General features: G+C 40.3%; 1 protein-coding gene and 10 non-coding genes across 15 annotated transcripts in view; 1 reads left to right on the top strand and 10 right to left on the bottom strand.

Moving 5' to 3' along the window:
- pfkpb (phosphofructokinase, platelet b) overlaps positions 1 to 25502 on the top strand; it is a 43765-nt gene extending 18263 nt beyond the window's left edge. For 2 of the 5 annotated variants that reach the window (XM_084913510.1, XM_084913508.1), the window contains exons 11-22: positions 9471 to 9535; positions 9870 to 9939; positions 11818 to 11964; positions 14462 to 14532; positions 15536 to 15623; positions 19099 to 19251; positions 21263 to 21427; positions 22714 to 22775; positions 23404 to 23515; positions 23832 to 23931; positions 24036 to 24141; positions 24459 to 25502. In XM_084913510.1, coding sequence (XP_084769636.1) covers positions 9471 to 9535; positions 9870 to 9939; positions 11818 to 11964; positions 14462 to 14532; positions 15536 to 15623; positions 19099 to 19251; positions 21263 to 21427; positions 22714 to 22775; positions 23404 to 23515; positions 23832 to 23931; positions 24036 to 24141; positions 24459 to 24615 — 1296 coding nt within the window. In that variant the 3' untranslated portion in view covers positions 24616 to 25502. Of the gene's footprint in view, positions 1 to 9470; positions 9536 to 9869; positions 9940 to 11817; positions 11965 to 14461; positions 14533 to 15535; positions 15624 to 17066; positions 17220 to 19098; positions 19252 to 21262; positions 21428 to 22713; positions 22776 to 23403; positions 23516 to 23831; positions 23932 to 24035; positions 24142 to 24458 lie in introns of all 5 variants that reach the window. The other 3 variants (XM_084913509.1, XM_084913507.1, XM_084913511.1) reach the window with 2 other exon arrangements.
- On the bottom strand, positions 674 to 765 carry trnag-ucc (transfer RNA glycine (anticodon UCC)). Its single transcript has 2 exons — positions 729 to 765; positions 674 to 708 (listed from the first exon to the last, which is right to left on the bottom strand). It is a non-coding gene; the product is annotated as a tRNA-Gly (tRNA).
- trnar-ucu (transfer RNA arginine (anticodon UCU)) lies at positions 1708 to 1799 on the bottom strand. The gene is given in 2 exon segments: positions 1708 to 1743; positions 1763 to 1799. It is a non-coding gene; the product is annotated as a tRNA-Arg (tRNA).
- Positions 2207 to 2298, bottom strand: trnak-uuu (transfer RNA lysine (anticodon UUU)). The gene is given in 2 exon segments: positions 2207 to 2242; positions 2262 to 2298. It is a non-coding gene; the product is annotated as a tRNA-Lys (tRNA).
- On the bottom strand, positions 2724 to 2815 carry trnar-ucu (transfer RNA arginine (anticodon UCU)). Its single transcript is given in 2 exon segments — positions 2724 to 2759; positions 2779 to 2815. It is a non-coding gene; the product is annotated as a tRNA-Arg (tRNA).
- trnar-ucu (transfer RNA arginine (anticodon UCU)) lies at positions 4263 to 4354 on the bottom strand. Its single transcript is given in 2 exon segments — positions 4263 to 4298; positions 4318 to 4354. It is a non-coding gene; the product is annotated as a tRNA-Arg (tRNA).
- Positions 4780 to 4871, bottom strand: trnar-ucu (transfer RNA arginine (anticodon UCU)). Its single transcript is given in 2 exon segments — positions 4780 to 4815; positions 4835 to 4871. It is a non-coding gene; the product is annotated as a tRNA-Arg (tRNA).
- On the bottom strand, positions 5279 to 5370 carry trnak-uuu (transfer RNA lysine (anticodon UUU)). The gene is given in 2 exon segments: positions 5279 to 5314; positions 5334 to 5370. It is a non-coding gene; the product is annotated as a tRNA-Lys (tRNA).
- Positions 5796 to 5887, bottom strand: trnar-ucu (transfer RNA arginine (anticodon UCU)). Its single transcript is given in 2 exon segments — positions 5796 to 5831; positions 5851 to 5887. It is a non-coding gene; the product is annotated as a tRNA-Arg (tRNA).
- On the bottom strand, positions 6829 to 6920 carry trnar-ucu (transfer RNA arginine (anticodon UCU)). Its single transcript is given in 2 exon segments — positions 6829 to 6864; positions 6884 to 6920. It is a non-coding gene; the product is annotated as a tRNA-Arg (tRNA).
- trnar-ucu (transfer RNA arginine (anticodon UCU)) lies at positions 7852 to 7943 on the bottom strand. Its single transcript is given in 2 exon segments — positions 7852 to 7887; positions 7907 to 7943. It is a non-coding gene; the product is annotated as a tRNA-Arg (tRNA).
- Positions 25503 to 26130: the final 628 nt, after the last annotated feature.

The raw sequence follows: 26130 nt of genomic DNA, 5'->3' as shown, positions 1-26130 counted from the left end.
TAATGTGGATTCTGTGCTTAGTAAACTTGAGGCTTTCATTTCCTGGTGGTAGTAACACATTTTCAGTTGAGCAAGGCACTTTGTTTGGATGACTACAATCGAGCTGGTCAAAAACTAAGATCTTTGGGTAGCAGGAAGTTTCAATAAAGTTATCCCCTTTAAATTAGCGACTCAAACCTACCACCTTTGAATTGCATCTGATGAGATCCAGTAGAAATCCAACGCGCTATGCATTGCGCCACAGAGCCTACGTAGTCCTGTCTTGATGACTCAGAATGTGGCGTAGAATTCACGTAGGTGATGTGAACGTCCCTAGAAACCCCATTCTGAGTACCTACTGTGCAGATGCGCATTTGTGTGCAACCTGGATCTTCTCTGCTTTGCAAAGAATTCAAGGGAAATAAAACCCCTCTTGAGTTAGTGATTGTGGTGGAACGCAAACCTAGAAAATTTCATCAACAGCCAAACTCAACTGTATTTAAATGACAGCCATATGCTACTACAAGTAGTGTGGATTCTGTGCTTAGTAAACTTGAGGCTTTCATTTCCTGGTGGTAGTAACACATTTTCAGTTGACCAAGGCACTTTGTTTGGATGACTACAATCGAGCTGGTCAAAAACTAAGATTTTTGTGTAGCAGGAAGCTTCAATAAAGTTCTCCCCGTTAATTTAGCGACTCTGGTGGGACTCGAACCCACACCTTTTGAAATGCATCTGAAAGAATGCACTGGAAGTCCAACGCGCTATCCATTGCGCCACAGAACCTACGAAGTCCTGTCTTGATGACTCAGAATGTGGCATAGAATTCACGTAGGTGATGTGAACGTACCCAGAAACCCCATTCTGAGTACCTACTGTGCAGATGCGCATTTGTGTGCAACCTGGACCTTCTCTGCTTTGCAAAGAATTCAAGGGAAATAAAACCCCTCTTGAGTTAGTGATTCTGGTGGAACGCAAACCTAGAAAATTTCATCAACAGCCAAACTCAACTGTATTTAAATGACAGCCATATGCTACTACAAGTAATGTGGATTCTGTGCTTAGTAAACTTGAGGCTTTCATTTCCTGGTGGTAGTAACACATTTTCAGTTGACCAAGGCACTTTGTTTGGATGACTACAATCGAGCTGGTCAAAAAGTAAGATGTTTGTGTAGCAGGAAGCTTCAATAAAGTTCTCCCCTTTAAATTAGCGACTCTGGTGGGACTCAAACCCACAACTTTTTTATTGCATCTGATAGGATCCACTAGAAGTCCAACGCGCTATCCATTGCGCCACAGAGCCTATGAAGTCCTGTCTTGATGACTCAGAATGTGGCATAGAATTCACGTAGGTGATGTGAACGTCCCCAGAAACCCCATTCTGAGTACCTCCTTTACAGATGTGCATTTGTGTGCAACCTGGACCTTCTCTGCTTTGCAAAGAATTCAAGGGGAATAAAAACCCTCTTGAGTTAGTGATTCTGGTGGAACGCAAACCTAGAAAATTTCATCAACAGCCAAACTCAACTGTATTTAAATGACAGCCATATGCTACTACAAGTAATGTGGATTCTGTGCTTAGTAAACTTGAGGCTTTCATTTCCTGGTGGTAGTAACACATTTTCAGTTGAGCAAGGCACTTTGTTTGGATGACTACAATCGAGCTGGTCAAAAACTAAGATTTTTGGGTAGCAGGAAGCTTCAGTAAAGTTCTCCCCGTTAAATTAGCGACTCTGGTGGGACTTGAACCCACAACCTTTGAATTGCCTCTGATGAGATCCACTAGAAGTCCAATGCGCTATCCATTGCACCACAGAGCCTACAAAGCTACAAAGCAAAGAATTCACGTAGGTGATGTGAATGTACCTAGAATCCCCAAACTGAGTACCTACTGTGCAGATGCGCATTTGTGTGCAACCTGGACCTTCTCTGCTTTGCAAAGAATTCAAGGGAAATAAAACCCCTCTTGAGTTAGTGATTCTGGTGGAACGCAAACCTAGAAAATTTCATCAACAGCCAAACTCAACTGTATTTAAATGACAGCCATATGCTACTACAAGTAATGTGGATTCTGTGCTTAGTAAACTTGAGGCTTTCATTTCCTGGCGGTAGTAACACATTTTCAGTTGAGCAAGGCACTTTGTTTGGATGACTACAATCGAGCTGGTCAAAAACTAAGATTTTTGTGTAGCAGGAAGCTTCAATAAAGTTCTCCCCTTTAAATTAGCGACTCTGGTGGGACTCGAACCCACAACCTTTGAATTGCATCTGATAGGATCCACTAAAAGTCCAACGCGCTATCCATTGCGCCACAGAGCCTATGAAGTCCTTTCTTGATGACTCAGAATGTGGTGTAGAATTCACGTAGGTGATGTGAACGTACCCAGAAACCCCATTCTGAGTACCTACTGTGTAGATGCGCATTTGTGTGCAACCTGGATCTTCTCTGCTTTGCAAAGAATTCAAGGGAAATAAAACCCCTCTTGAGTTAGTGATTGTGGTGGAACGCAAACCTAGAAAATTTCATCAACAGCCAAACTCAACTGTATTTAAATGACAGCCATATGCTACTACAAGTAATGTGGATTCTGTGCTTAGTAAACTTGAGGCTTTCATTTCCTGGTGGTAGTAACACATTTTCAGTTGAGCAAGGCACTTTGTTTGGATGACTACAATCGAGCTGGTCAAAAACTAAGATTTTTGGGTAGCAGGAAGCTTCAATAAAGTTCTCCCCTTTAAATTAGCGACTCTGGTGGGACTCGAACCCACAACCTTTGAATTGCATCTGATAGGATCCACTAGAAGTCCAACGCGCTATCCATTGCGCCACAGAGCCTATGAAGTGCTGTTTGATGACTCAGAATGTGGCATAGAATTCACGTAGGTGATGTGAACGTCCCCAGAAACCCCATTCTGAGTACCTCCTTTACAGATGCGCATTTGTGTGCAACCTGGACCTTCTCTGCTTTGCAAAGAATTCAAGGGAAATAAAAACCCTCTTGAGTTAGTGATTCTGGTGGAACGCAAACCTAGAAAATTTCGTCAACAGCCAAACTCAACTGTATTTAAATGACAGCCATATGCTACTACAAGTAATGTGGATTCTGTGCTTAGTAAACTTGAGGCTTTCATTTCCTGGTGGTGGTAACACATTTTCAGTTGAGCAAGGCACTTTGTTTGGATGACTACAATCGAGCTGGTCAAAAACTAAGATCTTTGGGTAGCAGGAAGTTTCAATAAAGTTATCCCCTTTAAATTAGCGACTCAAACCTACAACCTTTGAATTGCATCTGAAAGGATCCAGTAGAAGTCCAACGCGCTATGCATTGCGCCACAGAGCCTACGTAGTCCTGTCTTGATGACTCAGAATGTGGCATAGAATTCACGTAGGTGATGTGAATGTCCCTAGAAACCCCATTCTGAGTACCTACTGTGCAGATGCGCATTTGTGTGCAACCTGGATCTTCTCTGCTTTGCAAAGAATTCAAGGGAAATAAAACCCCTCTTGAGTTAGTGATTGTGGTGGAACGCAAACCTAGAAAATTTCATCAACAGCCAAACTCAACTGTATTTAAATGACAGCCATATGCTACTACAAGTAGTGTGGATTCTGTGCTTAGTAAACTTGAGGCTTTCATTTCCTGGTGGTAGTAACACATTTTCAGTTGACCAAGGCACTTTGTGTGGATGACTACAATCGAGCTGGTCAAAAACTAAGATTTTTGTGTAGCAGGAAGCTTCAATAAAGTTCTCCCCTTTAAATTGGCGACTCTGGTGGGACTCGAAGCCACAACCTTTGAATTGCATCTGAAAGGATGCACTAGAAGTCCAACGCCCTATCCATTGCGCCACAGAGCCTACGAAGTCCTGTCTTGATGACTCAGAATGTGGCGTAGAATTCACGTAGGTGATGTGAACGTCCCCAGAAACCCCATTATGAGTACCTACTGTGCAGATGCGCATTTGTGTGCAACCTGGACCTTCTCTGCTTTGCAAAGAATTCAAGGGAAATAAAACCCCTCTTGAGTTAGTGATTCTGGTGGAACGCAAACCTAGAAAATTTCATCAACAGCCAAACTCAACTGTATTTAAATGACAGCCATATGCTACTACAAGTAATGTGGATTCTGTGCTTAGTAAACTTGAGGCTTTCATTTCCTGGCGGTAGTAACACATTTTCAGTTGAGCAAGGCACTTTGTTTGGATGACTACAATCGAGCTGGTCAAAAACTAAGATTTTTGTGTAGCAGGAAGCTTCAATAAAGTTCTCCCCTTTAAATTAGCGACTCTGGTGGGACTCGAACCCACAACTTTTGAATTGCATCTGAAAGAAGCCACTAGAAGTCCAACGCGCTATCCATTGCGCCACAGAGCCTACGAAGTCCTTTCTTGATGACTCAGAATGTGGCGTAGAATTCACGTAGGTGATGTGAACGTACCCAGAAACCCCATTCTGAGTACCTACTGTGCAGATGCGCATTTGTGTGCAACCTGGACCTTCTCTGCTTTGCAAAGAATTCAAGGGAAATAAAACCCCTCTTGAGTTAGTGATTGTGGTGGAACGCAAACCTAGAAAATTTCATCAACAGCCAAACTCAACTGTATTTAAATGACAGCCATATGCTACTACAAGTAATGTGGATTCTGTGCTTAGTAAACTTGAGGCTTTCATTTCCTGGTGGTAGTAACACATTTTCAGTTGAGCAAGGCACTTTGTTTGGATGACTACAATCGAGCTGGTCAAAAACTAAGATCTTTGGGTAGCAGGAAGTTTCAATAAAGTTCTCCCCGTTAAATTAGCGACTCTGGTGGGACTTGAACCCACAACCTTTGAATTGCCTCTGATGAGATCCACTAGAAGTCCAATGCGCTATCCATTGCACCACAGAGCCTACAAAGCTACAAAGCAAAGAATTCACGTAGGTGATGTGAATGTACCTAGAATCCCCAATCTGAGTACCTACTGTGCAGATGCGCATTTGTGTGCAACCTGGACCTTCTCTGCTTTGCAAAGAATTCAAGGGAAATAAAACCCCTCTTGAGTTAGTGATTCTGGTGGAACGCAAACCTAGAAAATTTCATCAACAGCCAAACTCAACTGTATTTAAATGACAGCCATATGCTACTACAAGTAATGTGGATTCTGTGCTTAGTAAACTTGAGGCTTTCATTTCCTGGCGGTAGTAACACATTTTCAGTTGACCAAGGCACTTTGTTTGGATGACTACAATCGAGCTGGTCAAAAACTAAGATTTTTGTGTAGCAGGAAGCTTCAATAAAGTTCTCCCCTTTAAATTAGCGACTCTGGTGGGACTCGAACCCACAACCTTTGAATTGCATCTGATAGGATCCACTAAAAGTCCAACGCGCTATCCATTGCGCCACAGAGCCTATGAAGTCCTTTCTTGATGACTCAGAATGTGGCGTAGAATTCACGTAGGTGATGTGAACGTACCCAGAAACCCCATTCTGAGTACCTACTGTGCAGATGCGCATTTGTGTGCAACCTGGACCTTCTCTGCTTTGCAAAGAATTCAAGGGAAATAAAACCCCTCTTGAGTTAGTGATTGTGGTGGAACGCAAACCTAGAAAATTTCATCAACAGCCAAACTCAACTGTATTTAAATGACAGCCATATGCTACTACAAGTAATGTGGATTCTGTGCTTAGTAAACTTGAGGCTTTCATTTCCTGGTGGTAGTAACACATTTTCAGTTGAGCAAGGCACTTTGTTTGGATGACTACAATCGAGCTGGTCAAAAACTAAGATTTTTGGGTAGCAGGAAGCTTCAATAAAGTTCTCCCCTTTAAATTAGCGACTCTGGTGGGACTCGAACCCACAACCTTTGAATTGCATCTGATAGGATCCACTAGAAGTCCAACGCGCTATCCATTGCGCCACAGAGCCTATGAAGTGCTGTTTGATGACTCAGAATGTGGCATAGAATTCACGTAGGTGATGTGAACGTACCCAGAAACCCCATTCTGAGTACCTCCTTTACAGATGCGCATTTGTGTGCAACCTGGACCTTCTCTGCTTTGCAAAGAATTCAAGGGAAATAAAAACCCTCTTGAGTTAGTGATTCTGGTGGAACGCAAACCTAGAAATTTTCGTCAACAGCCAAACTCAACTGTATTTAAATGACAGCCATATGCTACTACAAGTAATGTGGATTCTGTGCTTAGTAAACTTGAGGCTTTCATTTCCTGGTGGTAGTAACACATTTTCAGTTGACCAAGGCACTTTGTTTGGATGACTACAATCGAGCTGGTCAAAAACTAAGATTTTTGTGTAGCAGGAAGCTTCAATAAAGTTCTCCCCTTTAAATTGGCGACTCTGGTGGGACTTGAAGCCACAACCTTTGAATTGCATCTGAAAGGATGCACTAGAAGTCCAACGCCCTATCCATTGCGCCACAGAGCCTACGAAGTCCTGTCTTGATGACTCAGAATGTGGCGTAGAATTCACGTAGGTGATGTGAACGTCCCCAGAAACCCCATTATGAGTACCTACTGTGCAGATGCGCATTTGTGTGCAACCTGGACCTTCTCTGCTTTGCAAAGAATTCAAGGGAAATAAAACCCCTCTTGAGTTAGTGATTCTGGTGGAACGCAAACCTAGAAAATTTCATCAACAGCCAAACTCAACTGTATTTAAATGACAGCCATATGCTACTACAAGTAATGTGGATTCTGTGCTTAGTAAACTTGAGGCTTTCATTTCCTGGCGGTAGTAACACATTTTCAGTTGAGCAAGGCACTTTGTTTGGATGACTACAATCGAGCTGGTCAAAAACTAAGATTTTTGTGTAGCAGGAAGCTTCAATAAAGTTCTCCCCTTTAAATTAGCGACTCTGGTGGGACTCGAACCCACAACTTTTGAATTGCATCTGAAAGAAGCCACTAGAAGTCCAACGCGCTATCCATTGCGCCACAGAGCCTACGACGTCCTTTCTTGATGACTCAGAATGTGGCGTAGAATTCACGTAGGTGATGTGAACGTACCCAGAAACCCCATTCTGAGTACCTACTGTGCAGATGCGCATTTGTGTGCAACCTGGACCTTCTCTGCTTTGCAAAGAATTCAAGGGAAATAAAACCCCTCTTGAGTTAGTGATTCTGGTGGAACGCAAACCTAGAAAATTTCATCAACAGCCAAACTCAACTGTATTTAAATGACAGCCATATGCTACTCCAAGTAATGTGGATTCTGTGCTTAGTAAACTTGAGGCTTTCATTTCCTGGTGGTAGTAACACATTTTCAGTTGAGCAAGGCACTTTGTTTGGATGACTACAATCGAGCTGGTCAAAAACTAAGATCTTTGGGTAGCAGGAAGTTTCAATAAAGTTATCCCCTTTAAATTAGCGACTCAAACCTACAACCTTTGAATTGCATCTGAAAGGATCCAGTAGAAATCCAACGCGCTACGCATTGCGCCACAGAGCCTACGTAGTCCTGTCTTGATGACTCAGAATGTGGCGTAGAATTCACGTAGGTGATGTGAACGTCCCTAGAAACCCCATTCTGAGTACCTACTGTGCAGATGCGCATTTGTGTGCAACCTGGATCTTCTCTGCTTTGCAAAGAATTCAAGGGAAATAAAACCCCTCTTGAGTTAGTGATTGTGGTGGAACGCAAACCTAGAAAATTTCATCAACAGCCAAACTCAACTGTATTTAAATGACAGCCATATGCTACTACAAGTAGTGTGGATTCTGTGCTTAGTAAACTTGAGGCTTTCATTTCCTGGTGGTAGTAACACATTTTCAGTTGACCAAGGCACTTTGTTTGGATGACTACAATCGAGCTGGTCAAAAACTAAGATTTTTGGGTAGCAGGAAGCTTCAGTAAAGTTCTCCCCGTTAAATTAGCGACTCTGGTGGGACTTGAACCCACAACTTTTGAATTGCCTCTGATGAGATCCACTAGAAGTCCAATGCGCTATCCATTGCACCACAGAGCCTACAAAGCTACAAAGCAAAGAATTCACGTAGGTGATGTGAATGTACCTAGAATCCCCAATCTGAGTACCTACTGTGCAGATGCGCATTTTTTGTGCAACCTGGATCTTCTCTTTGAGTCTCTGCTGGGACTCAAACTTACAACCTTTTAATTGTATCTGACAGGAACCACTAGAACAGTATCTGATTTTTCAGGGAGAGGATCTGAAACAACATTAAATTTTATAATAGAGAAATGCTACATTTGGAATAAAGTCCAATTCTAAAACGGAACATGAACCTTGGAGGAAACAATGGTATATTAGACTGTTTTTACCGCTTTGTAAAATGTAAAACATTAAAGAGCTGTATCAAATTTCTGGCTAGTCACTTTTCTGTGAGTTCTTCTTTATCTCACAATATGTTATTCAGTTAGACAGTCCATCATAAAAAACAAAAAACTTAAATAAAGACAACTAATCTGATAGAATCCACAGTCAGCCTACAACATTAACAAAGCAGATAAAATTAAGAGATGAAACAGGTCGTGTATGTTCTCAGTCAACCAGGTCATGGTAGTCTGGAGAGTTTGAAGAAGAAGATAAATGATCTCTTCAGGTTTGTGAAAATGTAAACACATTTTTCTACTTCAGTTATAAAACACCTGGCACAGAGGTAATTTCAACCCCCACTCCCACCTCAAGGTACCACAATAGTTCACATGATGGTGGGGGTGGGGCAGGGTCTCACAGAGGTTTTACCTATTTAAGGAAATTGGGCCTCACCTTTTTCACACCTTGGCTCTATTATTCTATACTGCAGATTATGTAACAACCCACATGAACAATAATGGGTCTACGACCGTCAGGTTCTCCTCAAAAGGGACAGCCCCCAGTAGGGGTTAGTTACCTAGGTCTCTCTACCAGTTGTTTCAGAACTGAAAAAGTCTCTTGGATGAAAGGTGAAATGTCTTCACAAACCTCAACAAACCTTGACATTTAGCATTTACCAGCTTAATGCAAGAAGATATAATATAATTTGAGAAACATTTATTTTCTGGGTGACTGTGAAGCTCCACAGAAGAAACAAAGCAGTTTACAAATCAAACAGTGAAAGATTAATTTTTATGCAAAAGAAAAATATGAACTTGATTCCTGGAAAAAAAAATAAAGATGTGAAGATTAGTTTTAAAAATGACCTAAAATAACTACAAAAGCTTGAGAGTCTCTTCAAGCAACAAAGGTTGCTATTATGTTTGTCTCAAAAACTATATAGTTGACAAAATTGTTTATTCATTGATTTTTTACATTTTTATTCTTACAAAGAAAGAGGTCTTAAAATAAACGTACTAAAGGGATGTAGCTGGAATTCAAAAAGAGATAAAATATGGACTGGCTTTCATGCCGTGAGACTGGAGCAACTATAGTGCTAGGATCACTGGATCGAGGTGCTTTGAGTTTCCCATAACTCCAGACACTATTTACCTGCAATACAGTTAGCAGGCAGCACTGTCTCACCAGAAAAAAATGCCCTGTTTTTTTTGTCATCAGACTCAAGAAGTACAGAAGGCCATGGATGAGAAGAAATTTGATGAGGCGGTCAGACTGCGTGGCAGGTATTTGTAAAATTCCACTATGCTGACATGATTAAACACCTGTAGGATTTGTTATGTTTATATATAACCAATCGACATATTGGTAGATTAAAAAATACATAAAGTGCTTAAATGTTGCTCAAGCCAGGAGCACTGGTTCGAATGTTGCACATGATGTCTGACACTATACACAGCACAGAAGTTGTGTATAGTGCGGTTTGACAGCATGCCCCACTTCCTGCTTATCTGTGTTAACATTGATCTCTTAATTACTCTAAATGTTTGCCCTGCTGCATTTACAGACCAGAATTCATTGTGGATTTTCCACATTGTTTAACTTTTTTTCCATCTGCAGGAGCTTCGAAAACAATCTGAGCACTTACCGACTCCTCTCATTTCGCAAGGCAGATTCTGAACTTCCAAATGTAAGTATTATCACTCTCAAATATTAACAGCTAAAATAATTTAATTAAACCAGTAAAATAATAACTACCATGTTTATTCTCCAAATGTGTCTTTCCACCAGCTGCTCTGAGAATTGTACATTAGCATAAGGTATTTCCTGGTCAGGTGTATTGTGGGTGCTGCAGTCTTTTTGTGACACTAACATAGTCTGTCTTTCTATAACTGTCCATCCTGAGGGAGAGGAGGAGGAGGCGGGGGATGAAGAGCAGATTGATGTATGTGATGAGTGAAAATGGGGCAGCTGAGCAGGCTTTTGATCAGCGTCTGAAGCTTCTGCAGGTGTAGGTCATACGAGGAGCTGCTTTGCAGTTAGTTTAACCATCTTATTCACTTTGGCTTCTAATAATCTTCCCAATGCTGAGATAAATATATGTGGATTTTAGTTTCTGCTACTTACCAAGTCTAGAACTAATATCCACTTTATTTTAGTTGTTGTAAAATGGTGCCACAAAAGGACAGCGTCAGTGCTCTTCACCTGTCGTTCTGTCTGCCTTTGCTTATTTCCTCATGGCTCTGCTTGGATGCTTGGAATTAGAAATGTAGACATGCAAAGAGGTGCATTAGCGCTGCAGTGCAGGACTCCGACCAGCCCTGCTGTCAGGGATAATGGCAATGAGGGTGTGATCTGCTTCAAATCGCTCTGAAGTAGTCTCCTTTATAGATGTGTTTTTGCTGACTCTCAACTCAAACTGGACAGGCTCCAAGCTCTTTGCTTTATTCAAAGATGGTTAGTGGTTGTTAAACATAAAGCTTTCATCTGTTGAATATTCGTTTTTTATAATCTTTTTTTATCTCGGCATGTCTATGTTCTCCAACTGTTTAGTGCTGTCTGTATGCAGCAGCCAAAGATTTTTCAATCTTTGAAAAATGATGAAGAAATTGTATTTGATCAAACAGAAAGCAAACATAATATGATAAGGCTTCAAAAACCAAGGTTTGATTCTTGGCAGTTTTTGATGCTGGTATAGTTTCTGCAGACACATTTCTGTCTTACCTTACCGGGTGTTGTAGTTCGATTCCACTTGTGCTTGCTAGACTTCAAAAACAGAGCAAACTGTGTGAGATTTGGTATTAAACATTTATTGAGAGAGAGTTGGAAGCCTGTCCGTTTTGAGGTACTTCACGTCATATTTATATGTGTCATTAACCCAATTGAAAACAAGGACATTGCAGGCTCAGTCTATTATTGGAGCACAGCATAATGCATTCTGTGTTGTTGGGTGTGTCCATATTGCATTTTGCAATGTGGACCACATGAACCCGAGTTTGACTTTGAAATAAGATCCCCTCTAAAGTTGGATTGAAAATTGTTTGGTAAGAGCACCATTTGCGTTTTTGCCAAATGATTCAAAACTGAATGGCAAGAAAACTGCTAAAAAATTTTGGGAAAATATTCATTTGACTGTTGATATTTTCAGTGGCTGTCATGACAAAGTAGCTACTACTTCACTGCGTCTTTTAGCAGCATGTGGCTCATGCATGAAAGGCTATCACTGCCTGCTGCTGTGTGAGGCAGAGTCTCTCCTGATGACAGATGAAGCCGTGATTATGGCTCCATGACGTCCAAACTGAACCATTTCAGTCCAGTTTTTGTCCAGTTTGCCTCATGCCATGGAATTAATGGCATGACTGCATTGCCGGTAAAAGCTGCTCATAGATATATTCTGTGTTCGTACACTAAATATAGGAGTTGGGCCTAAAGTATGAATATGGTTTAAAATTTGAAAAAGCTTAAGGGTGCTACCACATATCACAGTACCATGGGGTTCTGCTTCCCCTACTGTAAGGTTAGTACTGAGTGTTACATGAGTGTAACTGGTGCTGTGTATCACCCACAGAGCTCCTTTAATGTGGCAGTAATGAACGTCGGTGCTCCAGCAGCAGGTATGAATGCTGCTGTTCGTTCTGCTGTCAGAGTGGGAATCACCGAAGGCCACAAAATGTTTGCTGTAAACGATGGCTTCGAGGGATTCTACAAAGGACAGGTGAGATTCAATGTACATAGTTGTCATTCAGACAACTATGTACAAATATAGAGTTCCACGGATATCTGTTATTGGGCTTTCTCTTCATACCGTATGTTATTGAAAAACCGAATATAAGCTACAATTTCTATGCTGATGACACACTATTGTACCTTTCATGAGACATGAGACAAAATCCTGATTTTGAAGGATTAGATTGGTTGAAAAGTGAAGCTGGGGTCCCTGACTAATAACCCCACTAAGTATCACAGTGATTAAAGAGCGGCTGCTTAATTGTAGATTCACTGTGACTGTCATAGCCAGTGACAAGATTGCATATTGCCAGCACACACCGTAAAAAAAAAATCCTAAAAAACCAGTAATATTCTGGCAGCTGGGGCGCCAAAATAATACCAGAAAATAACAGAAAATAACTTTCCCATGAAAATATGGTTATTTTCAGTAATGACAATACAGTTTGTTTCCTAATTTTACATGGGATTTTGCCTTTTTCACGTGCTTTTAAACATTAAATTAGGATCAATTTAATGTGATTAAACAATGAAATTACCTATAAACAAAGTCAATGAATGCTGCAATATGAATAATAATACTTAAATATACAGTTAACAGTTGGTTTGAATAATAACGGACTGCATTCATGCAGCGCTTTATGAGACCCTCAAAGCGCTTTACAATTCCACTTTATAATTCCTCTCTGGCCATCACCAGTAGATGGTAGGTGAAGCGTCTTGCCCAAGGACACAACGACCGAGAGTGTCCAAGCCGGGGCTCAAACCAGCAACCTTCTGATTACAAGGCGAACTGCCAACTCTTGAGCCACGATCGCCCTAAATGACAATAATAATAATAATTATTTGATGTACAAAAAGTTTATATGAATCATTTTATATATTTTTCCATAGCATTACATTTGAATTTAACATTTCAATCTTTCAAATAATGGACAAATATTTGTGAAAATATGATGCATTTGTGAGTGTATTTTAACAGTCTAAATATGCATATGTACAGACAAATACATTTAAAAAGCAAGAAAATTATGTTTTATTACATTTACAGTGATTTTACATTAATTTACATTTGAAATGTAAAATCACAGTCTATTTAGGTGAATTTAATATTCTAGAAGAACAGTACAAAACTGTAAAATACACAGTAAAATACTTTTATATTACAATTTTTTTACAGTGCATCTTACAAAAATGCAAATGTCATGAAAGTCTTTATTGTTTATAATTTAATTAAAAAAAGTAAACATCTATATTCATTACATGTTAATTATTTCAAGACTTCAATCCAGTAGTTCAAATTATTAGAACATTTCCTAAGTTCAATCAAAAGCAAGAATTGACATACAGAAATGTCTAAATTCTGAAAACTATGGTTGTACTCTCAGTGGTTGGTTGGGGCTCTTTTATCGTGAACTGCTGCGTCAGTGTGGCAAGGGGGTGGCAACGCTGGGGTGTTTTTGAAGCCCAGGTTGCTTTGATAGATTCTCTGTAGGGTTCAAGCCAGAAGAGTTCACTGAAAAGTCAAGCTGAGTAATGACATTGTCAGTAAATCATTTGATAGTTTGGATACAATGGGCAGGTACTTTGTAAAAACAGTGGATCAATCATCACCAACACTTGCTGACAACATGACACATCACAGACTACAGAAACTCCACACTGGACTTCAAATAACTTTGATTCAGTGCCTTTCAACTCAGCCTTAATATTTTAAGATCTTAATTTCCAAATGAAATGAAAAATGTGCTTACAGAGAGTAATATGAACCACTGAGCAACAGCCTGGTCCTTTTTTTCTCCTCATCCTAGGTAAGCTGCCTCTGATGTTGTCATCAGGACAGTCGTATTTCCTTTCCATGGGAAGTGGGCTGGGGCTGGTGTTTCATGATGTTCTTGACTTGTACTTGACATTGTAGTTCCTCTCAATGCTGTGGTCATCCGTGTTGCTTCTGCACCTTTTCCTAACACATGTTCCCATTTAAGTTCCATTAATGTATAATGCTTTAATACAGCGCTCGGTGAACAGCCAGCCTTTTCAGCAGTGGCCTTCTGTGGCTTATCCTCCTCATTAAGCATGTCCATAATCATCAAATGGAGCTCACAACTTAGCTGTCATATATTTATACATTATAGAATATTTATTCATATGCCTGTGACTTTACTTGGTTTTTAATGCTTCATGTTTTTTTTATGTTTTTCCCACTTAGTCCTTGTATGATTTTTAACCATGTGAAGAGTTTCTAACTTCCCTCAAGTACAGTGAACATGAATGAAATTTCATTGACAGAAGCGGATGCATTTAAAAAGCAGAAACTCTATCTCTGATGTTTTTGATAATTCAGACACTGACACAATAATTTTCAAGGGGGTGTTTATCTGGTAGATGGCTTTTTTTAATAGTCCCAGTGAGATCTGTGAACCTTTTCTGCCATGCATTAATTTGTTTTGTTGCGATACAAACGAGTTGCCTTTCTCTTTCATCAGATTAAGGAGATCAAATGGGGAGATGTTGGTGGTTGGACTGGCCAGGGTGGGTCACTGCTAGGGACAAAAAGGTAATCTGCTGCTTTATTATATACCTGTTATTATAAGCCTACATCATTTTTAAGTTTCCTCTTGATGAGGAAGGTTAAAAATGAGGTTGAGGTCGGCACTGACCAATTTTTAGGTTTTTATGCATAAAGGTGCCATTTAAACTTGTTTATCGCATCAAGGCTTTCTGACTTTGTCAGGAACCTCTATTTAAACAAAACAAAATGAAAACAAAATTAGAAAATGTTCTGGTGAAAATTATGACCATTGTATTGTTACAGTCGGTTTCAACTCTGTTATAATATAACATTGTAAAACAATAATTAGTGCCAAAACTGAAATCGTAAACATACTGTGAGCTCACTAACACTGTCAGAGAGAAGTTAGGGGCTTCTTCACCTTTTTGCCTCCTTCCCGGAGTAAAAAGAAAGTGGTAACATCTCTTGGATTGCAGCACCTCCTGGCTTACATGGCAGGCCAACTGCTGCAAATGTCATCAAAATGACCCTGTGATTTCCAGGTTTGCGTGACAAGAATAAGTGACAACTTCTTTTTATGCAAAAAGCAGCATCACGGGCTGTGTAATTCTGTGCATCGAATCGATAGAATTACACAGGAATGTTACTATAGTTAATAATATTGACATAAAAAATAAATAAAACCGATTTATTTTAGAGATACATTGCTACAAGTTTTTTTTTAATCTCTTGAGTTTAATTTGCTATAGTTTCGGAATGAAAATGAGAGGTGTGCTGCAAAAAGAAAGAGCCTGAGGGCCACAGGAAAAATATTAAAACCCATCTTTTCATGGATAAGGAAGCCTAACAAGATTATAAACTATTTGAATGACAAACCACTGTTTTGAGGGAACTTTTTGGTTGATTTAAGACACAAAACTATCCATTAACATAAAAGATAGTAACAGAAAGCTAACACAAGAGGAAGGTTAAATGCTTTAACATTAAATGTACATGATAAAGTGTTATCCCCTTTGCCTTTCTAATGACTAATCATTTTTTATGTCAGAACTCTTCCAGGAAAACATCTGGATAAGATCGCTGAGCAGATGAGGATTCATAACATCAATGCTCTGCTTGTGGTCGGAGGGTTTGAGGTATGTACAACCTTTCCTGGTTATTGCAAATTAAAGCATTTTGTTTGTAATCACATTTTATCAATATTGTATCTCTGACCATTTTTTATCATTTAGAAAAATACAATGAGGAAAAATCTTAAATTCAGCTATTGTTTCATTAAAAAAAGCTACTGATAATGTAAAAGCAGAGTTATTGTGTAATGTAAAATGGCTAACCTTATTGTATCAGCATTATCAAGCACCGTCTCCCACCAGCATTTTACGATTGCCATGTGTTGTATTGCTCAGCATTTTCTGGTCCATTTGTTTCTCACCAATTTACCCAATTTGACATTTTAAATTTGCAAAACACATTTTCTATATTAATATTTTTTCAAAATATAATGAAGACATATTTAAATTTTTAAGGCTCTCTCCCTGTCTGTCCATGTGTCAGTATGAACTGTTGGCCAAGCTGCAAAGCCAGCATGTATATAGATAGATTTAATGATTTTCAGTACATTGAAATGGATGTTTATGGTATTTTGATGCTTTTCAAGCTCTTTGTCCAATCGAGAGATTAAATGAAACCAGCATAAAACTTTTATTTTAACAAAGAACTTTAACAATTCAACCATGTCATTTAAAAGAAAAGGTTTTTGACTTTGGTAGCTTGGCCAAAAATGAACGCTGTCTCTGTCTTTGTCCTTTTATGTGAGGAGCTGCAACATTGACTTCCTGTGTGTGTCTCACTGCCCGTCATGATTGGCCTGGCTCTCTCCCCTTGGCTTCTCCTAACAGTACATTCCTCACAGACGTTTCTTCATCCCATCGCTGAGTTTTCATTTCATACTCCATTTCTTGAGCTCCATCTCTCATCAGCAGATCCCTCCCACCTCAAAGCCACCTCCTCCTTCACGCCCACCACAAGTTAACTTCTTGCTGATTCCTAAAGCAAACATGTTCAAATTATTAGTTTGCATGTATCATAGTTATGATTGGCTAAAATTTTAGCTTTAATCAATATATAACAATAGAAGTAAAAGTAAACGTTATCCTAAGCCACTTTTAGTAATGCAGTGATTCTTTTTTACAGTAGTACCTAGCTCCTGCTGTAGCTGATGAAGAAATGAAACATCTTGCAGAAGTTGGTGAATAAAGTGAAACATTTGATTTCCATTTGACAAAATCAAAGCTGTGCAATGCTCAGCGTTTGTTGCTAGCCCATGAATCAATTAGTGGACTATACTCCATTTTATAGTAGATAATATCTTCTTCTCGAGTGTAGTATGGATTTTGGACACACCTTTGCTATCTCCAGTAAGTTCCCAGCTCTTCCTGTCATGTTTTTTCCCTCAAAACTCACCTGTGTCCTCTTGTCCACTGCACCTTCAAAGTTCTGCGGATTAGATCGCTTCACTTTTCCCCCACTTGTGTGTACATACTCAATGACCACTAAGACGCTGGCTCTCACTACTGCAGGCCTACGTGGGATTACTGGAACTCGCTGCTGCACGGGACAAATATGAGGAGTTCTGTGTGCCCATGGTTATGGTCCCGGCCACCGTCTCCAATAATATACCCGGTTCAGACCTCAGCATTGGTTCAGACACTGCTCTGAATGCCATTACTGATGTAAGTGTGGCTGGGCTAGAGAGACTGTATGTGTGTGTGTTTCTAGACTTAACACACATGCACAGAGTTCGGGATTTGCTGATTGCCAGCTCGCATCCTTGCATTAACAAGCAGTAGGTAAGATTTAGTTCACACGTCAAGACAGTTTAGATCTTTTTACAGGATCCATTTGTTTTCTAGTTTAAATTCAGAAATTGAAAATATATTATTGTTATTGTTTCTTATTTAGTATAAATTGTCAAAAATTGGTTCTTAATCTTGTGCATGGGCTTAGAGCTGCCATTAATTGAACTTTGTCAGCTTAGCAGTAGTGACAAAAAAGCCAGATTAAAAAACAAATATTTGAAATTCTGACCTGCTCATTGGTTCGCTCTGAAATTAAATCAGCTGTGACTGGGTAAGATTTTTAACTTCAAGTTTTCACTTTGAAGTGCCGTAGTTTCACTAACTGAAACTCAGGTCACATGACAGAGACATTTTAAGAAGCACTCAGTGCTAGTGCTCTGTAATGTTTTGTGTAAACGCTGGCCTCCCGCTTAACAACCAAACTTGTGTTTTTGCAGAACTAAATGGAAAGTACAGACTTACTGCTTTCACATAAACACAACTGTAAGATAATAGAAACAAGACCTTACAGTTAGGACAGGCAACGCATACTATGCCAAATAACTCAGCTCAGTTTAGCTGATGCAGACATTAGACTAATAATCAGCATGAAGTACAGTAGAAAACACTTGCTGCTTGATGCGGGCTGGTCAGCAGAGGTCCCAGGTAAGTGTTAGGGCATGCAGTGGTGTGTTGTGGCATGCTCTTGGTGCGTGACCCTGGCGTGTTCATGCGGTCTTCTGTGTGTTTTGTAAAAGGCAGATAACTAGACAGCAGGACGGTTCAGTCTAACGGGAACACTGTTTGCGTTTGGGAAGTAAGTTTGTTTGCTGCATAACTGATTGTGGTCTACATCGTAGTTCCTATTGTTCTTATCTGAGAAAGCCTTTCTTGTCTTCAGACAAAACAAAAAAAAAACCCAAATAGAAATAAAAAAACTTCCTCTTTGCTTCTTGAACATAAAAGGAAATGTTGCCCGACTGCCTCTGGAGTCTCACCTCGTCGCGTCGACACCGTTACATGTCAGCCATGATGCAACCCCTCTTCCTCATTCCATTTACTCTCAGCCAATGAGAAGCCAAAGTCCCCCCAACTCCCGGAGAGAGCCAGCCAGTTGCACACACTACAGGACACACACACACAAACACACATGCACACACACGCAGAGCTGCATATTCATGGTCTCATTGGAGTTAAAGTTACTTCTTTATCTTGTATCCTTCCTTTTAAAATGCTAACCCTTAAAGTTGCAGCAGGTTATAATTTTAAACAATTTGGGGGTTTGTAAATATTGTACAGTGTATAGTAGACCATCTTTAAATAATTATATGTCATAAAATGGGAAATTAAAACTATTCAGAATTTCATGGTAACAAGCTTTTCCTGTCAGGATGAGAAGGAACACCTTAGTGATTTCATGCTGATGATTGTCTGTGCAGTAATGGGTTTATCTCTACATCACAGACACTCCTTTCCAACATAAAAACCTGACAGATCAGACAAATATGGGCTGGGCTGTTTATGTTTAAAAAAGCTGCTAGTATGAAACAGAAAAGTGCATTCAATGGTGTTTTATAAACTATCCATCCATCCACGGGGATATTGCAACTTGGCATTTGATTAGCAAACAGCTTTAGCTATCATGATAATGAAGGATACAAGACAAGGGAGTCACTGGGCACCATGAAGCAGCCACTAAAGGGCACACTGGCATTTTTAGATGTGTAGTCTTCCCCCTAGTGGTCTAACTCCATATAACGGCTACCGTCATCAGGCCTTTGAGTCCATTCTGCAGCTGTTTGTGGCCCGGGCTGACTACGAGGAGTTTTGCATCCCGATGTGCATATTGCCTGCCACCATTAGTAACAATGTGCCTGGCACTGACCTCAGTCTTGGAGCAGATACATCCCTCAACGCCATTGTGGAGGTAAGGGCCCAGCAAAGGAGATGAGGGGAGATATTAAGAGCTACAGATATGCTGAAGTGTTACCGTTAATAAAAATTGGGTTTAAAAGTGTCAAAACTGTTGTTGTTCACACAAATCCTAAAATAAAGACAGCTCGATCAGCACACAGCAGATGTTGCTTATGTGCCTCGTGCATTAATATTGGTTTGTTGTATTTGAAATATGACGATTTTATTATCTTCCGTTACCATCCAGGAGGATGTAGAGAATGTGCTTTATTATTTATTCAGTATGTACAAAAACAAGGCAAAGAGGGCAAAGAAAGTACAGCAAAGACTTGGTTAACTGGATCCAGTCCTGCAAGGTGCAGTCATTTGAACTATGCACTCCAATTCATCTACTAAAACTTTAAGAGGTGAATGAGTAAACAGAAGTAAAACCCGAGTGTCAGTGAGTACATGTTTTTCTTTCTGCGTGAATAGCTAAGATGGCACGATGCATGTCAGTGACTGTTCCTGTGTTTTACTGACTGTGTTGATTATTTCTGGCCTCTTGTGCATTTGGTACCAGATGGGTGCAGCCAACCAACAAGACTTTAAAATAAGAGTGTTTTTGAGAAGGTAAATAGGAAAGCGTCCTCATCTGGAAGCCTTCACTCATCTGATTAGACTAAGGGACGCACAGGTTGACTCTGATGGCCAATTTACCAGTTCTTTACAGTCTCCTTTGTTCTTTATTTATTCTTGGGAAGAAAAAAACCCTCTCAGGCTAAGTCCACACAATGCGCATCGTTTTTCTCCGTTTTGGCCTCCCGTCCACACTGAGAAGGCGTTTTCGCTGATGGAAAACGCAGCGGTTTGAAAACACTCTCGAAAATGCATACATTTGGAAACGGTGCTTTGGCGTTGCAGTATACAGCAAAAACGCATGTTAGTCATATGATGCAGTCATGTGACCAATTAAACTAAGATAGCGGAGGGCATTATACAGCTGTTGTTTTGTTTGTTCTGAATTTGACAGCCCTATTAAAGATTAATGTCAGTCTGTACATGCTCCAGATAGCTTTTCTTCAAATTCTTTAACTCTCACTCGCTTTTTCAACTTTGTACTTTTGTGTTACTCGCAGCAACAACTCCACCTCATTGTTAGTCCATTTAAAAAACTCGGTGCTTTCGTCAACATTCTGCCGCGACGTTTCAAAGAGATGGAAAGTAAATAAGCGGCAGAAATGAGGCAGGTCGAATCTTCTTGCGTTTCACGCATGCACAGTACTGGGACGTAAGCGTTTTCGGCCGTTTCAATGTGGACGCAGAACTCTGTGAAAACGACTGAAAACGCTAGTGTGGACGCAGAGCGTTGTCAGACGAAAACGCCGTTTTCAAATCTGTCCGGGCTAGTGTGGACGTAGCCTCAGTCCGCGACCGTCTACATCAGGGGTGTCAAAGTCATTTGCATACCGTCTAGTTTCACCTCAACTGGGCGAGGCCTGAAATAAAATCACAGCAGAGTAACTCTTTTGCTGCAAATGTTCTGGACATCCTGAAAATATTTGCATTTAATAAATCCTCCACTTACAAAACTGATGATAAGATGTCTGAAGAAATAAGCACGTTTTTAGCCTCATGCCCTGGTCTGTCCACATGCAGCCAGTCGACTGCCACTTTAAACAATCAGATAAATTAGTTTCAGTGTGGTATGACAGGCTGTAAAATAAATGACTGGACTGAGTTACTGAGTCAATCTGTGCATCTCTAAGGACACTCAGCTATTTTATGTACTTTAAAGTAGAACTGATGCAGATTTCTTTTCTTTTTAATTTTATTTTACAAAGTGATGACATATTTACCAGTTTTCACCCACAATCAAAAAGCTTAGATGTTTCACACAAATCCTTCTTATATTATCAGGATAAATAAAATATTCCTGTCAGCTCTACTTGTGTGTACAGTGTGTTTTGCATTTGCATGCTCTCCGCGTGAACATATTTTTCTTGTTTAATGATTGTATAATGTTTTATGTGTGTGTGAATCAGACGTGTGATCGCATCAAACAGTCAGCTAGTGGCACCAAGCGGCGAGTGTTCATCATTGAGACAATGGGGGGCTACTGTGGCTACCTGGCCACTGTGGGTGGTCTGGCTGCAGGCGCCGACACTGTCTACATCTACGAGGAGCCATTTGACATCCGTGACCTTCAGGTTAGAGAGAAAAAGTCTGTATCCAACAGAAAATGCCTTATTTTTATGTCTCCTCTCATCATCAGAAAATACCAAGACCTTTTACTCTCTCGATGACTCTTATAGCCATGATTCCTGTCAAGTCCTTTTTGAGTTCCATTTAATTTATTTTTTGTATGTTTCATGACTGGATTTTATTGGTAACAACATTTATGAGGGCAACAGCATAAACATTCAGGATTCAAACTGCTCCTAATCCTCCATTTCACATGGCTTTTTTATTTTTGGGCTCTGTATGATGTCAATAAGAACAGAAATTCCTAATATGGTCATCTCAGCCACACAACTGTGAGCCCCACCCACATAATGTTCAAGCTTTCTGTCTACGACAGGCAGCCAGTTAGAAGAAAGTTGGCTAAAAAATGTCTTGTTTTGAAAAATCAGGGCATCCGTCCACTTTCTTCTGTTGCAGGGCTAACACAGACTTCCAGCCAACCCTGAACTGGATTATGAATCAAGAGCTCAGAATAAGTAATATAGAGCTGGAAATGAGCCTAATACCTTTTACTACATTGCACATTTCCATCCTTAGCAGTAGTGGAGCAGACTGATCGCAGTGCAGTGCAGAAGCTTCCGTTAGTCAATCAGTGCCTCTGCCTGGATGTTTCAGGGCTGTGCAGGTGACCCAGATTATAGCAGTGCACATGAAGCAACTTATTAATAACCTCTGAGCTGCATCAGTCATTCAATGACAGACAGATCTCATCAACACAGATCAGGTCAGGGAGATTAGAGACGTCAGGACTATTATTGTTTACAATGTTCTTGTTACATACACTTTTAATATTAATTGTCTTTTTATTTATTTTGTCTGTGTATGTTTTACTTAATTTTAATCTAACAATGTTGAGTTCTTTATGCTCTGTAAATTTTGTTAAACTAATTTTCTTTTGAAAAAGTGGGCGCAGTGCACAATTTATTTTTTTTTAGAAGTCTGCCTTTGCATATGAACTATAACTAGTACGTGTCACAAAGAATTTCAACCATAAAAATGCACGAAAAGGTAAAAAAAACAACAACACTTTTTCAGTGATCACAATGAGAAGCAGTAAAAAGCGCATGTGTGTGGTGTCGTAAACCTGCATTTCTGATGCATTAACCCTCTTGGGCTCACCAGCTAGGTAAAAGACAAGATATGGCGCCCCATGGTGGTGTAAATGTTACCTGCAGCTCTTCACTCTGCAATGAGAGACTGAAGAGTGAGAGTTGCTCTTGCAGGTTTAATGTGAGAGACTCTGTGTTTTCAGGCCAACGTGGAGCATCTGACAGAGAAGATGAAGACGAGCATCCAGAGGGGACTGGTGCTCAGGTGAGGCTAAACACTTTCATTCTTTAAAGTTACATATAGATGCATTACCTTACACAAGCCTGTGGGATTTGTTGTATGGACCTGTGCGTACGTGTGCGATGAACAAAAAATGCAAAATGCTCTATTTTTAAATGTCATCTGCAGTGCGCTATTTGTAAATAAGTGTTTCTCAATTATGTATATAAAACCTTTTTGGCAAATAAACGATTTTTGATTAACCTTACACTTAATTTCATGTCCTCTGTTGAGGTTATTTTAGTCCACTGCACCACCATGCTGTTGGAAATTGCTCCCAGCAGGACGGAGGTCTGTGGAAATAGGACAAACGTTGTATTTTGAACCGAGTGCAGGTGACATTGTGTGCCTGCATAATTTCATTATTTTAAGATGCCCTCAAACATAGTGGTGCATCACAGCATCTCTATGCATGCATGCAGTGAAAAGCAGAGCCTGGATGAAGGGTATATGAACGCTGGTGTGTGGAGACTTAGCAGCCTGGTGACTCTGTGTCCTCTGTTAGTTGATAAATGGGTTCAGGCATTATTTAGAGCATCTTCTTTTAAGGGAGCACTTGTTATTTGGTGAAGCGATCCCTTAACCGGCCTGTTGCCCTTGTGCTGTGTTTTAGAAATGAGAACTGCAACGAGAACTTCACCACAGATTTCATCTACCAGCTTTACTCTGAGGAAGGGCGAGGAGTGTTCGACTGCAGGAAGAACATCCTCGGTCATATGCAGCAGGTTGGCCACGTGCACAAATAAATGAACGCGATGCTGTGCTTGATATGTTTATCAGCAATGATGACAATCTGTGATGCAAGGAGCCAAATCCACAAAATATCTGCTATCCTTTATCCATCCATCCTGTCTATCTGAGAGATATTGGAGACATTACTGTGTAGAGTTATGTTGCTAAACAAGTGATTGTAAGTGATCAAAATTAAGAGTTATAGTGTAACAGAAAAGTGCACTTAACATTATTTTAGATACTAGACTTGTGATATTTTATATGTAATGTCCTTATTTTGAATAAATATGACTTTTTTTTCCATGTCAGGGAGGAGCTCCATCTCCCTTTGACAGAAACTTTGGTACCAAAATTGCAGCCAAAGCCATGCAGTGGATCACCCGGACACTCAAGGAGTCCTACAAAGGAGGCAAGCACATAAATGTGACACTCGATTCCAGCGAGGATGCAGAACATTTAGGTGTGAAATTGCTTTGCCTCAGTTACAAAAGCTGAAGCTTCTCTTCATTGCAGGGAGAGTGTTTGCGAACTCGGAGGAGACCGCATGCCTGCTGGGGATGCGTCGCAGAACTCTGGTCTTTCAGCCTGTGGCGCAGCTCCGGGACGAGACAGACTTTGTGTAAGAAGATTGTTTAATATCTGTAGCAGTGCAGCTCACAACCCTGAGTAAGTAAGCTCACAAGCTGAGCTTACTTACTGTGTGAGAGGAAAAATGTTTTAGAGGACCATTTGCAGATCTTTAACATAGTTAAAAACAAAAAGTAGTGCTAATGCATCTGAACCAGATTATTAAGAACAAACCTGGAAAATATTCTGACCCAATTCCTCTAAAATTCTCTGAAGCAGCGGTCCCAGGCCTTTTGTTTTAATCTTGCTTTAAAGATCTCTGTGGTTAAGAAATAGTGTAGAGAACATTCGTCTATTCTCTACTTTCAGTCACAGGATCCCTAAGGAGCAGTGGTGGCTGAAGCTCCGTCCTCTAATGAAAATCCTGGCCAAGTATAAGACAAGCTATGACGTGTCTGACTCCGGGCAGCTGGAACACGTGACGCGGGTCCGACCCAAAGACAGCAACACCTCAACGGCCATCTGAACCGCCTCACTTCCACACGCAGAGCTTCACTCCAACAGGACAACAGCTTCACAAAACAGTGACGGCTACTCACTCACTGACTGATCAGCTGCTGACTGACTGCAAATACGTTAAGGTAGATTATAAAAGATAGGTTATTTTAAAAGCTCTATTGAATGGTAAAGTCACGGCACTTTTCAGAGGGGATTCTATATTATGGGTCATGGGATTTGAGATTTTATTAAGTAGTATGAACTTCCTAGCAGCGCTAATATTTTATTTTATAGATCCCTAAAAGTATTATAAAGTAAACACACATATATGGACCCTGTTCATTATTATGGACCCTGTTCATTATGTACTGTATAAGTATTTAGATTTTATCCCCTAAAGTGTAGCTATATCTAATTTTATTACTTGAAGATATGTAGCTGAGCAAATGTTGTGTAAACACAGCTTGGCTGAAATCCGGCTTTTGTCACCTTTACCTTGTACTGCACTTTGAGCCCCATATTTAATATGACCCCCTAAAGCTGCTTATACAGAGAGAATATATTTCACGAGGATCACATGCTTTCAGTGCCGCACTTCAAAGTGTTGGCCAGGTTGATTATAAAATGTTGAAACTTGAAGGATGTTTTTCTTCTGGGGGTTTTGGGACAAGCTCGTTGTGTGTCCTGTCACCTGCTAATTGTGTGTGTGTTGTGTTGTTGCCTTTGCTTTTTGTATCCACCCTGGGCGTTGTGTCTGGCATCTTGTAGTGGTTATCTGTAAGTAGGGTCCAATTGGCTGTTGCTGTAGCTCCTCAGTGAGACGGAGAGCGTCTAAGACTACGCAACATTTATGTGCTGGCAGTGTGACGTGTTCTTTCACAGAGTAATAAAGCATTTATTGTGTTGAAACTGTAACTGTTTTGTGTTATTGTATCTCACTTTTATGTGGTTGGCTCTTTGTATTTGTTTGATGAGAGGAGCCTGAGATGTTGATTGTTGGATTGAGGTCATAAATTAAACCGTAATGTTGTGCAACTTCACACAGACACCAGTATAACTTCTATCCATTCATTTAGACAGGGGCTTCAAAATATCTGCAGCCATCTTGGTAACTAGCAGAACCATGAGATTTACTTTGGTTTAAGTACTCTGGCAGGAAGTAATTCTGTAAAAAACAGTAAATTACCAGGACAATGGGGACACTGATTGTGGAAAGACACCATCCATTCGCTTCCGCTTATCCTTTTCAGGGTCGCGGGGGGTGCTGGAGCCTATCCCAGCTGTCATAGGGCGAGAGACGGGGTACACCCTGGACAGGTCGCCAGTCTGTCGCAGGGCTAACACACAACGACAGACAACCATTCACACTCACACCTAGTGGCAATTTGGATTATCCAATTAACCTATCCCCACAAGCTGCATGTCTTTGGACGGTGGGAGGAAGCCGGAGTACCCGGAGGGAACCCACGCAGACACGGGGAGAACATGCAAACTCCACACAGAAAGACCCCGGCCTGATGGTGGAATTGAACGCAGGACCTTC

Source organism: Perissodus microlepis, chromosome 18, assembly GCF_051167445.1.
Source record: "Perissodus microlepis isolate ML-2025 ecotype Zambia chromosome 18, ASM5116744v1, whole genome shotgun sequence".
Classification (NCBI taxonomy): Eukaryota; Metazoa; Chordata; class Actinopteri; order Cichliformes; family Cichlidae; genus Perissodus; species Perissodus microlepis.
This window is presented reverse-complemented; position numbering and strand designations above follow the sequence as displayed.